A 14081-nucleotide genomic window follows, 5' to 3' on the forward strand; every position below is an offset into this window, starting at 1 on the left:
GCGCACCCGGTCGAGCTGCGCACCCCAAAACAGATAGTTAATGCAATAAATTACTACTTCATATCTCAACAACCATAGGTTATTTTTACTTAGATATTAGGGTATAAGCTTTTCTTAGCATGTGAAATAATATACCTTAGTTTTAAGCAATTTAGATGATTATGTCGATGCTTTACCATAAAATACGGCGTAATTTTGACATGGGGGGCATAAATATATATATCTCCATTAATGCTTCTAGTAATTTTTCTATACTTCCCCAGTAGGTTAGAAATACTATCTATATTATATACTTTTAATATCTTATCATACATAGATAAGATTGTTGAGATATAAAGTGGTAATTTATCGCATTTACTATCTGTTTTGGGGTGCGCAGCTCGACCGGGTGCGCAGCTCGGGCGGGAATCACGTTAGTAAAACCTGTTGTGTCCGTAACAATTCCCAACCTGCTCAGTCAGTTAGGCATCACCTCATTGTCTGGAAGAAGGGAAGAATGATCCATTCACTACTAGCTGGCGGGCCAGGAAAAGGAAGGTACCATGTCAGGTGATCACCTCATGATAGTTAATTTGGATAGATGGTAACTGCCTTTCCTCGATACAATCCCATCCTGTTATGCAATTGTTGCTTGATAACCACACTACGTACGAGACCAGTGTGACCAGGTGTGTATTTGTCTCTTCAATTTCGACCATGCATAGCTTACTTGAGAATTTTAAGTTTAAGTTGAGGGGCTTGTCGTCAAGGCCTCGTCCAATCAGGTGGCACAATTACCGGGTATTACCCTGCCGCCTATATACATCCATCATCCATCACCATGTCGTCCGTCTCTATTGATCACACTGATTCCGAAATTACCCTCCCACCTCACAAAATGTCCCAGAGTGACAGATCTTCCGCTTCCCTTATGTGCGCCCTTCCCCCGGAGCATGTTGTACGAACATTTTCCCGCCTCAAGAATCTCCAGATCGAAGCAGAGAAGCTATTGGAGTCCCTAAAAAAGAACGGAAATGGTAACCAGTGGATTGTTGTCCTCAATTTGTCTACACGAACGATCCAAAAGCTCGATGAAGAGCACGACAGCAGCCTTGGGGGCATTCAATACCGCTTCCAGTGGGAAGGAACCACTGGTCTTATCAAGGTGGTCCCGTCAAAAGCCCACGATGCAACTACAGACAAGGTTACCAGGGTGATCGATAGAAAGCTTGATGCAATGGGACTCGACTGGTCGGACGCAGCCTGGGTTGCAACAGCGACCTATAAGCCCACCACTAGCAAAGGCAAACAAGCAGATCAAGCATTTTTGCCACCAGCTCGCTGCCCTGTCGGGCTTCCAAGGTCAGGATGGCCGACTTTTGTTATCGAGACAGGGGTTTCAGAATCCCTAAATCGACTTCGTGAAGACGCCAAGAGATGGTTCGTGGATTCGCAGGGTGAGGTACGCATTGTTATGGTCATCTCCATCAAGCCGGCCGAGGTCACATTTGAAAAGTGGCAATTAGCTCCCAACAATGCTCCACGCCCACTCACCCGTGTTTACCTCGATTCACTCCGCGCGCAATCTCCAAACATCCCTCCTCTTATTCCCCAACCAACCCCTATCCAGCAGCCTTACTCGGCGCAGGAGGTCTACGTGGAGCCCAACAGAGTTATCGGGGCCCCTTTGAACATCCCATTTGTTGCGCTTTACGACCGATCCCCAGGACAAGGGGAAGGTGACATCCTTATTCAAATGCAAGATTTTCGAAACATCACCAAGTTACTGTTCTAATATATTCTGGCTCGCTGTCGAGCTCATATGCCCGCCTTCCCAAATGCTTACATGCAAACGGCGATCTTGATAGCTTGTCACTCATATTACCAAATCGCAGACCGTTCAATATGTAATAGCTCGTTGTAGGTTTCGCATAAGCCCTTTTGTTACAAAGCTCATAAACTATCTAAAGTCGAGAACCAAGCGACTGTACTTCCAAAACGAAGTCTTCTACGAAATGAACCATATAGAGTATTTCAGTTTGCAAGCAAGGATAACGGATTTGATGAAAAGCGAGCTAGCGAAGGTACATCTTCACCTATGAAAGGGTACATATTCCTTATCAGTTGAATCTATATAGGCCAGTATCTTTGTGAAACTCAGTTCACTAGGCTTCTTAAAATAACATTTTCCAAGAAAGGATGTCGATCGCCGACTTCATAAAATGGCTGCACGTTCATTTTGCTTTGAATTCATCTGCGAATATAGAAGCACAAACTTATGTTCCATCATAATATTCCTAGCCACCTGATCATAGTTGAATCTCAATTGCTGCAGCGAAGCCCTGCATACTTGTATATTATGCCACGGCGCAGGTAAGTCACGGTCAAGAATGAGCTTTATCGTGACTGAGTGATAGTCATGATTCTCTGCTTCGATATCAGCACCATGTCGGCGGAGAACTTGAATCGCCCATTCAGAATGGTTCTCTGCGGCGAACACATATGCAGCGTGGGCCAGAAAACCCCGAGTCTCTCGTCATGATGAGCAAGGCCAGTCTCCTAGTTAGACTTAAAAGTCCTAATGAGGCTATCATCAGCTTCAGCAACGGTCAAGTTAAATATGAATGCTGATGGGACTGACCACCTACATATCTTCTTCCTGATCACCCGAGGACGGCGTCTATACTATGAGTCTGAAAGTAAAACTCCTCGAGGTGTTCGTGTAAGACAGTTATTTGTCATGTTTACGTAGGCCAACGTCGTGAGAGGGAAAGAACATTCTGCCAGATTTAGGGTTTCCAACTATAGGGAAAGTCTACTTCCAAATGACTCACTTCATCTCTCATTCATTTTCAAGACACTGCATTCTCACGCTTCCACAAAACCTTACACACTCTCTCTTATACCACACAATACATCCTTCAGCAACAATGTCAATTTTTACACCTCCCGAATCGCCAAGGAAGCGACGAAAACATCAACGCGAGTCTAGAGAAACGGATGGTGATATGAAAATCGGCCAATACATCTACCGATCTGATCCCTATCGAACGACGAGTGTTGAGAATCCCTCTCCATACCCGTTTTCCGTGGTCCCTCTTGCTCCTCAAGAAGAGGACAGAACACTCCCACTCCACCCAGTCATCCCCCAGATCCTACAGTCCCACGGGTTCTCAACAGTATCGTTCGCGTGTATGCACGGTTCAACCTTTGATAATGCTGGAGCCCAGGTCACGACAGATCTTCTACGTGTTGTTTTGACTACGGAGGACTCCATGCCAGATAGCATCGGGGCTGTCAAGGACCACCTTGTCAGACTCCTACAGCAGCATCGGATTCAGAACGTTCACGTCGAGATTCTGAATATCGATTTGTGTCATAAACCTTCGCTGGCCTACTTACCACTTGACAACCCACTTGCAATGGCCTACGAAAAGACAAAAGTGACAGTCGCCAATCTTCTGCGCAGAGAGATTCCAGGCCGGTGGCATTTGGTTTGTGCATTTGATATAAGCAGTCGAGCCGAAAAGCAGCGGCCTGCTGTGGTGGTTATCGTATCGCCAAATACCTCAGCGAACTGGTTTGGGCTCCGGGGGAATATTGCTGCGATCCTTGCGCCTCACGTTAGCGAAATTGAAATCGAGTTTCTGCCTGGGGACATCCAGCCATTGGCTTATAAAGAAGTCTCTGTGCTGGATCGCATGAAAGTCGAGGGTGACCCAGGGATAGGGTCCTCCATAGGGATTCATGGCGATAACAATTCAGGAACTCTGGGGGCTTCGTTGTATTGACCGCGAATGGAACCAGCCACAAAGGATTCCTGACAAATTACCATGTCGTGAGGCCTAAAACGCCGAAAGACTTTGTGACAGACCTTGACCGGCTTGGCTGCTCACTTGGTTCAAAGCAAGGGCAGCATATTCAGATGGAATATCCCTCTCACGTCGATCACAACTATACACTGGGAGATCTACATCGGAGATTGTCCAATTTGCGATCCCAGCAATGGAGACAAGGTTCTATGTCGCCCGTTGTGGCTCAGCAGTTCGTCGCCCAAGCCCAGCGCTCCGAGGCTACTTTGACACAGAAGGGCCAGATTTTGCACCGTTTGCCTGCTGTTTTAGGTGATGTTTTCATCACGTCCGGAAAGGCAATCGAAAATAGGCATGTGCAAGACTGGGCTTTTGTGAAGATGCCACCTGAAAGTTCTTTCTTTGGCCTGAACCTGATGTTCAAGATACCTCCACATCTTACACCGGACAAATATTTACCACACGCCACATCCACAACGATTGAAGAAGACACCGTGCTATCGTCAATCAACAAATTGATCCCTGGAGCATTCTGCACAAAGATTGGTCGCACAACTGGCGTCACAGCCGGGGTGTGCAATGGCGCTAAGGCAATATGTCAATGGGCCAAAGGTGACGAGATACGCTGGGATCTGTCCGGAAACACAGCAAAGGTTACTTCTTCTTCTGCCGATGAATTTGTGGTCGTGAATGGAAAGCTACGTGGGTCTGACAGTCAACAGTCAACCTTTTGTGACGCAGGTGACTCTGGTTCGTTCGTACTCGATGAGTATGGCAACTTGAACGGATTACTCTACGGTGGAGTCTTCCTTTATGTAGGGACTAATGCACAAGAATGTTTCGGTGGGTTGACGACGTCTATGGATGACGTTATAGAGTCTATTCGGCGAAGAAACGGGGATCAGGTTACCTTGAGTCTTTCCGCATAATATCAGTGTCCCTCCCCTGCTTGCTAGGCTATTGTTATTGCTCTGTCTGGAGATGCCATTGTTACCACATTCCTGCTTTGCTTGAACTTGCTTCATAATTCACTTAGGGGCACTGAATCACAGAATAAAACCACCAGTTTCTACTAAATCGTTAGACCCATCTGTCTGCTTGAAGTGAGCGACTTTGAAAGGTCTGTAAAGCCATGGCAATTGCTATACACATACCTGCGTTGCCAGTTGCTGTGCACGAAAGGTACTCAATATATGGCTTTGATATTTCAGTAAGATCGCGGAGTCCTCAACCTGTCGGGGTCCATTTTATTGGTACATGAATAACACATTACGCATACACTATCGATGCCTGGCCTTGTGACTTATTTTCTCTGCTCTTACAATATCATATTCGCCATAGCCATCCAGACACACGATCCCGGCGAGGCTCAAGATTATTCCGCTGGCTTTTCTATGCCATCGTATGGTCCTGAAGCCCGCCTTCCCTGACCCCACGTCAGTTCACTGGTTGCACGCCTTTGAAAGTGAGCTTTGCTCAGCTACTGAGCGGCAGTCTTTCCACAACTCGAGGCCTGACGTTTGATTCTCTCTCCTTGCAGGTCTTCCGAGGCTAGTTGTTCCACCTCTATCACCAGTTTCGAGCCAAATATCTTACACGCTCCGACGCGCGAGGGTTGATCAATTGCCTCGCAGATTCTTCTAATCACCTTGACCAAGGGCATTGGAATCCACGGTTCGTCCTCCCAATCTCATACATAATACCCTCCCATGAATGTGCATCTGATGCTTTCTTCTACTTTTCGAAGCTTGAAGTCTTCTATTCCGACAATCATCTGCTTGAGCCTCAAGTGGAAACCCTCTTCCTTCGTGGGAGATCTTCAGTGCGTTTCTCATACATTACAGTCCTATATTCCCTTTTCCAGCTACTCACTTCGCACTCTTGGTATCCCCTGCACAATATCACTCCGATCCTCCTAGTTTCACGTTCTCATCTGATATCCCATTATCATCGAAAGTGAGCATTGCTTTCTTCCCCCGTGGGTCATCTTGCAGTGCACTTCCCATACATTACCGCTCTATCCTCTCCTGCCTGGCTGCTTAAATCAGATTTTAAGTTACTATCAGAACTGAGAGGCACTTCCTTCATTCCTGTGGCATCCTCCAGTACATTCCATGCATGATCGGAGCACTTTCTTCATACGATACTCATTCTGATCTGATTGAGATTCCAAGTGAAAATGGTTTCTATTCCCCATTGCTCATCTTACAGTGCGTTCCCCATACATTACTGTTCTATTTTCTTCTTTCCAGCTGCTCAATCCAGTCTCTGGTTTTTCTCAGAACTGAGAAGCATTTCTTTCACTCCTGTGACGTTCTCGAGTGTGTTCCATACACAACCGGAGCACTTTCTTCAAGGAACACTCATTCTGATCTGATATCTGATTGAGATTCCAAGTGAACATCTTCTTCCTTCTGATTAGGACATGCTTCAGTGCATTTTGCATACATTGCGTTCCCAAATACCCCTGCGCAGCTTCTCACACCAGAATCATCCTTGAATTCCAGCCCCATCCCCCTTTTTTTTCGCATTGATATACTGACCCATCTCCGATTTCAACCAGTTTCATTTCCTTGCTTATCCAACCGTGCTTTCGAGACCGTCATCGGTTTACCCTTTCCTAGCGCTGAACCACCAGGATGGATTCCACCAAAGTGAGTTACCATTCATCTTCATGATACATTGTGCAATGCGATACTGATATGGACCTCTCAGGATCCCGGTGGCCCGAGTGCTGGCGACGCAGGAAAGCGCAAAGGAGATGTGGATGAGGCTGATACAGTGGGTCCCAAACCATGCTTTCCAGACGGGCCTCCTTTTGCTAATTACTTATCTAGTCTAACAAAAGACCCAAGAAAACCGGCAAATCCACTCCTCGGAAGCCTTCCTACCGCAAGACCAAAGAGATTCAGGGTGGGCCAATCGATACCTCCAACAAAAGCGCGGCCATCATCAACCTGAACGGAGTCGAAGCCGCTGTTGCTGGATATATCGGATTCCAGAGTGCCAGCCAACTGCGGTATCTCGTGTGCACATGGCCGGTACTTCAGATATGGTCGATCTGGCACAAGGAAATTGGCATAGGTTACAAGAAAGACCAATTCATTCTGATCGACCGCCACCTTGATGAACTAAAGGCATCCTTCGACCCACACAAAACTTGGCCCTGCAATGGGGATGATGACCGTCAACGCAAGGCTTCGAACCTTAAAATGCGTATGGCGTGGTGCCTAGTGCAGCTGAAACTCTGCCTCGACGACTATGCCAGCTTCTCTAAGGAAACAAACCAATACATGAGCTCTCTGCAGTGGAATGAGATTGAAGCAGAGACTGACATCAAGTTCCCTACAGATGAGCCCCTAACATACCCTGTTCCTGTGATGGGCCCTTTGCAGGGCGAAGGGCCTATGGAGCCATTTGGCCGAGCCTGGGAAATACTGAAGTACTTCAATTCAGTCCAAGGCTCGATATGGAGCACCCGCTTTACAACAGTGGCGACTATGCGCAAAGCACCGATCGTGGACGACAGCAATCTTCCAGTATGGATGCAGCAGACAGAGAGAATTGACCATAACACAATGGACACCCCCGCACAAGAACCGGAGTTCTCTCACGAAATCAAAGTCAAGCTTGTCTGGGATGCCTCGGTTCCGTTCAAAGGGCAACAGGCTTTGAAAAATGCTCTAGAGAAGGCCGAGGAAGAAGAGATCTGGATACCAGCATATTCTTCTATCATGAGCCATGATCCAAGAATATGCACTTCTGCTGGTATGTTTCGGGACTTATTACGAGTATCCCTTAACTGTCAAAATCTTGGTTTAGATCTACGCAAAGTGGACGTCACGTACACCACAGCAGGTTCTGAGAAGGGTCGAGTGTTCCATATGGACCCATGGAAGACCAAATGGGATGAGATGAAAGCTGAATTCAATGACCCGGACAACACAAACTTCATCGTGGATGTGAGACTGCGTGCACGAAGTGAAGATCAGATAGACGATTCTATCCTGGAGTCTGACGATTTGCTTCCAGGACTGCTCCCGCCCATTTTGACACCTAGTATTCCTGGTACCCCCGAACCTTCCTCGGCAAGACCAGCTACCAAGCACAGCAACGAAGAGAGTGAAAAAGAAGATGCGGGCCTTGAAGCATCTTTGCTTTTCATGAAGAAGACTTCCAAAGACTCCAAAGTGCAGGCTAGACCCAAGACCTTCCCTACGAAAGCTGAGCAGGTGGCTTATTATGGTGGCTACGACGTGGAGACTGAGTACGGCCGAAGAAAATGGCAGATCACGACCATCGAAAGCATGCTGTCAGTCATCCGACCTGTAAGTCGAAAGGACGGTGTGGATGAGGCGCAATTCATCTCACCGGAGGCTGCCAAGAACCTCCACCAAGCCCACCAAGCCGCTCATCACACCGCTGAGAGCCAGCTCGAATCTTCATCGGTACCGTTCCCCTAAGACTGTCAGTTGTTGATCAACATTCTGCTAACTTAAGATATAGGTCACAAAAGAACACCTCATCTTACAGAATGCATTCGGTGGAACGCCGGCACGATCAGGGCCCCCTGTTGAAATCTGCCTTGACCTGTTGCTTTGTGAGCACGTGTCTGGAACCAACCGATACAGATCCAAGGTTCTAGGGACTTCTACAAAGTGCGACTTCTTTGCTTATCAGATCAACGGTGCAGTTGGCCTTTTGATAAAGTTACTCGGCAACATCGATCCTGTTGTGCTCTTGAAGTGGGCCAGGATCTCCAGGAAGGATTCAGAGGACAAACGGGTCATCCAGGCGGCTGGCAGATTGAAGCATTTGAGGTTGCATGCCGCAATTTGCGCGGATCTGACCGGCTTCGGAAAGACGAAGCTTATTCTACTTGCCACCATTCTTTACAGTGTTCTCGCGAGAACGAACAAGCCTACTCTGTTGCTAGTGCCATCCACTCTTATTTCGCAGTGGGTATCCGAGATTGAAACGAATTGGCCATATCTTCGCCCGATCATGTCATATGGCGAAGCTGACCAGGGATCCATTCTTGGTCGTGACTACATCAAATCCAGAGCTATGCAATCCAAAGACTGGCCTGCCCCTCTCGCCGGGACCATGAATGGAACGGATGAAAAAGCCAGATCAGCAGTTATCATCACCTCGTATAACACCCATCTTAACCGGACTGCGTGGTAGGTGAAGACCAAGAAACCAGGAGAGCACTACCCTATCCCCAGGTTCTTGGCTGATGGCAGCCCAGATTGGAAAGTACGACCTCGAGTTGAGACTGTCTGGAAGACTGATCATCAAGATGTGTTCGGCCTACTTCTAGCAGATGAGGCGCAGAAAGCCAAGAACACAAGGAGTGCGATCTGGACTGTCTTGAACAAACAGAAGTTCCCCGAAATCCTATTTGCAACGGCAACTCCGATGTACAACTCGGTCATGGTAAGTATCCACCCCAAACCATGGTTCTGGACCGGCTTGAATCTAACTATATCTATAGGACTTAGTGGGGCTGCTCCAGCTGCTAGGGGCCAGAGGCCGCGAGGATCTCAACCAGTTAACAGAAAGCTCGAAAGCAGAAGCTGAGATCAAGAAGTCGCTTGCATCATTGGCACCACGTCAACTGGTTTCTGCGCTGAAGGAAATGCCTCAGGACTCACCCCATATTCTTATGCTCCTGGAGTCGACTACTATGACCGATATCCTGAAGGACAAAGGCGAGCTGCACGTTCAAATCTCATCATACTTCAGCGCGGTACTGAATTTGATCGCCATCCAACGAGATACTGCTTCAGTGCTCGAGATGTCCAATGGGGAAAAATCGCTGCCACTGGAATCGCTGTTCAAAAAGCTTTACCAACGAACGTCCTTTTCCCAGCGTGCTGGTGTGGAGCACATCGAATATCAGTTGAAACATTTAGATGCAGCAAAGTGAGTGTTGTAGCCGCATTTGAGTTGAGCTCAGCACTGACCAGGACTTGTTTAGAGAATTTGTCCAGGTCACAAACATTGAATCCGTGGACTCAAAAACAAAGGTAATTGCCGGCGCAAAGGCATTGCGCGAAATGGCCTTGAGCAATTGCTCCACCATGTTGGCTAGACTGGACAAAGAACTGCAATCTGTCAACCAAAATACCTTTGTCAGCACTCTAGAAAGTTGGAGAGCCCGGGGTGCGACAGGGGACTTCATTCATCGCACCACTCGGAAAGAGGGTGAGTTGTTCTGTCCAGCGGAAACCGGAGAGGAGCTCTTGGAATACCTTGGATACGGATCCCCGTGTCTACGGGTGGTGCTGGATGAAATCCTGGGACGCAAAGTTGTGCATCCGCTCAACCCCGACAAGTATAACCACCACCAGAAACTAATCTTGGTCGACTTACAACCTGCCAATGCTTGGTTCATTGAAGTTGTTCTACGAAGCCTTTTGGTTGGTGTTCGAGGTTTTCATTCCCATCTGTCTGCAGTGGAGCGGGATAAGCTGATCGCAATGTTCAACGACCCCAAATCCGATTTGCGTGTATTGGTGATGACTTATGATGTCGGTACGGTGGGCTTGAATCTACATGTGGCCTGTGACCGTGTGATCCTCTTGAGTCCGGGAAGGAGCTGGGGACAAGAATCCCAAGCAATTGGCCGATGCCTCCGGGTGAGCTTTCCCAGATCCGTGGTTTGGGAACCAGTGACTAATCCCCCCTTTTTTCCCTCTATAGGTAACTTCACTCTACCCTGTCACAGCCGTTCGATGCTTTGTTCCAAACTCCCATGATCGATATAGGTTCGTGAAACAGGCAGCCAAGGCTAGCCTGCAACTGGCTGTCAATTCAAGCGAACCATCTCTTCAAGGAATTATCATCAAGTTGTTGAACAACATCCAAATTCAAGTGAATGCTTGCTACGCAAGCGAATATGGACGGAGTCTTATCAAAGAGAAGGCAAAAGTCGACGAAATCCGAAAGGCCGCACTCAACGAGTACCTCGTTCAACAGCCCGCCGAGTGGGCCAAGGCTGCAAAGACCAAGCTTGACTCGGACGATGGAGGCGCCACTGGGCCAGAAATTGAGCTTCCCAAGGGAGTTCGTCGAACGGTATTGAAAATAATCAAGTACCAGGAGAGCTCGCGATCCAAAGAGGATGATCTGGATTCAACGTATATTCCGAATACGGCATCAGAGGAAGGAGACACAGACTCTGGGCCTGATGATGATGAAGAACTCGGAGACTCCGATGATGACCTATTCGACACAATTGACTTGGGTCGCTCCTTAGAGAAGATTCTCACCCTAAATTTCAACACAAGGGAATCATGGAAAGAGTTTGCGGACCGTCATCAGCCGGACGACAATGTCCGATACCTTATGGCATTGCTTGACTTTCCTGACCAGAAGTCGTGGTCTGTCGAGGACTTAGAGGACTCCGGCTATCTTCGTTTAGGTCTTCTGCTTCTTTACAACCATATCCGCGGCATTCCAACAATACATGTGGGCAGTTCTATCCACATCCAGTACCCAAACATCCCGGAGGAAGTTGTGGGTGCCAACAAGACGATGGAGACACTCAAGGGGCCGAAGAGAAAGCAAATGAAGGAGTTCCTGCAACTAACCCAGGGCGACCGGGAGTAGGGGGCACATCAAATTGAATAGCTGGGAGGCGAGGTGGGGGTACAGGGGAATAGTTTGTGCTGAAAGGCCGCAACGGAGATTCTATATTCTTAATTTCATTGAGTTTGTGTTTTATATTTATTCCAGTGAAGTATGGGGGAGTCCCTAGCCTGCCATACAGTAAACCCTGCAGATGCCAAGATGCCGAGCGTTTTAGAGGGAACGGTGCGATCTAATGACATTCTGTTATTGTTTAGGGTCAATGCAGTGGTCGCGCGACTTAGGTGATTCTCACCCTGATTCTCACCCGAGTGACACCCACCCGACTACTGGCCGCACATAAGACACCTACCATATAGAGTAGTGAGGCCTGGTCTAAGGCCTTTGTGAGTTTAATTACTATATAATCCCCTTCAATGCAAGAACTAGTACATACGGCCATAGGGTGTGGAGAACAGGGCTTCCTGTCCGCTCAGCCGTACTTAAGCCCATTACTATACGCGGCCAATGCTTAATGTGCCCTAAGCTCTAAAGCGGTATTGGTTTAAACTTTAGAGCGAGTGTGGGTGATAATAGGTGAGAATCCTGGAGACTAGGGTGAGAGAGGTGAGAATGGGTGAGAATTCTCACCTTAAGGTAAATACTTTGACTTTTATCCGACTAAGTCTAGGTAATAAATACTAGCTGCAGGGCATACCTATAGAATCTACTATTCTTCTGTAATTCCTAGACTGCGGCAGCATCCTCAATATCCATGGATATCCACATATCCTCTCCGCAAATTGCGGATATAGTATAGCTTCTAGTATCCTTAATCCTCAATTTTGCGGATATAGTATGCTACCTAGTATCCTCTGGATATTTGAGGATATCCAGTGGATATCAAACAAGACAAACATACCAAGATTATTACCTATTTAAGTAATTATTTCGGATATAAAGAGATTTAGATGGATAAAACTGCATAAAAGTGACGTAATATACTAAAAATTAGTTATAGTTATCATAACTTATGTCCGGAGCCATGGGGATCATCTATAGACCCGGTTTTCATGCAGTATTTCTAAGGTAATGCCGACACCCCGTACCTCTCTTTCTTTATATTCGCCTCAATCCTCCGTATCCCCAAATCTTCATTTGAATATGGAATGGTATAGTGCTAATTTATAGTATGTTACAGCTCCCTTGGTCGTGTTAAGCACTACACAGACCTTCCCCGGCTTAGACATGGGCTTTGTTCTCAGAGATATAACCTGCTTCTTCCACTGCCAACCTCTCCTCTTCGCTCTAACAAAGGAAGCTAGGTACTTTTATCGACATCGCCTTCGTTGACTAAATGGGCTGTATAGATCCATAGATAAGCACGGAGGGCATAGAAAACCTCCTTGTTCAAGTCGCTGGGGTAAATTATAGCTCGGTTGTACGGTAGTAGGCTGGCTGACCCCCAGTCTCCCAAAAAAAGGGGGAAAAGGGAAAAAAATCACTTCTCCCTAGCAAGTGACCTATGAGTCACTTCGTGAACATCCCTCCGGCGATTAAACATATGACGCGGGACCCTGTGTTCGATATCAAGCTACGAGGTAGTACGACTGGGACCGGCCCACTTCAGACCTTGTTATGCTTGGTCAACGTGAGTTTAAGGTTGCTGTTAAGGTTAAATTGCGCATCTGGCTGAAGGTGAAGCTAAATAGAACATTCCACTGAGTCTGTGTTGTATTCTCGCTGTAAAACACTCTTACGCTTATTAAGTAGACTCCGGCCCCAGGCCTTTCCCCACGATCATTTCGCGGAGATTATTCACCTATAGCCAAGGATTGTCTTACAAAGAGACTTCTACGCTGACTTTATAGGGGATGTGATGCAGGTGACCATGGAATTAGCGTGCAACGTTGTATTTCTGCACTCAACCTCCTTGGTCACTATACCCATGTTTGGAAGGGTAGTCCCCTGATTGAACTTTAAGCAAGAAGATGGAGGGACCTGTAGCAGGTGAAGATATTTCACATCTTATAAAGCATGCATACTGGGCCCAAAAACCAGATTGCAACTTCTCAGCATCGAAGTACATGTCACTTGGTCAAGCGTTGCATGACACAATGAGGCCTTCTTCTTTAGCTTTCCATATCTTAAATCTTGCACTATGCTGCTCCTCGCTGATGCAAGCTGCTTATTCAAACTATGAGCGCGTTGAGCAATTGGAGAATGTACCGGAGGGCTGGTCGAGAGGAAGCAGGCCTTCAGTCTCAATGCTAATGACATTCAATCTGGCAATCATCCAAAGTAACGCTGCAGAATTTGAACAAAAAGTGGTTGGCCTGTCAACTCCGGGACATGCAACATACGGTCAACATATGACAAGGGAAGAAGTGAACGAGTTTCTGCGTCCACACCCATCTGTTTTAGATCGAGTTCTCGCATGGCTGAAATCAGAAAATGTCCCTGCCAGCTTCATCGAAGAAGAAGGCAACTGGATAAAATTCACAGTTCCAATTGTCCAAGCTGAGCAAATGATGAAAACACAATTTTTCTACTTCCATCAATATGCCCAGAAAAATACCGCCATCCGCACCCTTGGTTATTCAGTGCCTAGTAATATCCATCCTTATGTCCAGTTGATTCAACCAACAACTCGGTTCAGCAACCTCGGGTCTCTGAAAATGTCACGCTTAATCCAACCAAAAGTTGCAAGTCCTG

The 14081-nt window shown here is 47.1% G+C and overlaps 3 protein-coding genes across 3 annotated transcripts; all 3 read left to right on the plus strand.

Moving 5' to 3' along the window:
- Nucleotides 1-820: 820 nt before the first annotated feature.
- Nucleotides 821-1774, plus strand: N7446_004143 (uncharacterized protein; the record flags this gene model as incomplete). Its single annotated transcript, XM_058512892.1, has 1 exon — nucleotides 821-1774. One exon carries the CDS (start codon nucleotides 821-823, stop codon nucleotides 1772-1774), a length of 954 nt encoding a protein of 317 aa, XP_058374221.1.
- A 1135-nt stretch (nucleotides 1775-2909) lies between these two features.
- On the plus strand, nucleotides 2910-4720 carry N7446_004144 (uncharacterized protein; the record flags this gene model as incomplete). The annotated part of the gene is made up of 2 exons (XM_058512893.1): nucleotides 2910-3709; nucleotides 3787-4720. The coding sequence occupies 2 exons, from the start codon at nucleotides 2910-2912 to the stop codon at nucleotides 4718-4720; spliced, it is 1734 nt and encodes a 577-aa protein (XP_058374222.1).
- Nucleotides 4721-6430: 1710 nt separating this feature from the next.
- N7446_004145 (SNF2-like protein) lies at nucleotides 6431-11408 on the plus strand (the record flags this gene model as incomplete). Its single annotated transcript, XM_058512894.1, has 9 exons — nucleotides 6431-6445; nucleotides 6507-6572; nucleotides 6629-7559; nucleotides 7614-8239; nucleotides 8298-8974; nucleotides 9020-9230; nucleotides 9289-9719; nucleotides 9775-10435; nucleotides 10500-11408. The coding sequence occupies 9 exons, from the start codon at nucleotides 6431-6433 to the stop codon at nucleotides 11406-11408; spliced, it is 4527 nt and encodes a 1508-aa protein (XP_058374223.1).
- Nucleotides 11409-14081: the final 2673 nt, after the last annotated feature.

The sequence above is a fragment of the Penicillium canescens genome, assembly GCF_028828765.1.
Source record: "Penicillium canescens strain IBT 15451 chromosome Unknown utg000003l_segment0_segment0, whole genome shotgun sequence".
Lineage (NCBI taxonomy): Eukaryota > Fungi > Ascomycota > Eurotiomycetes > Eurotiales > Aspergillaceae > Penicillium > Penicillium canescens.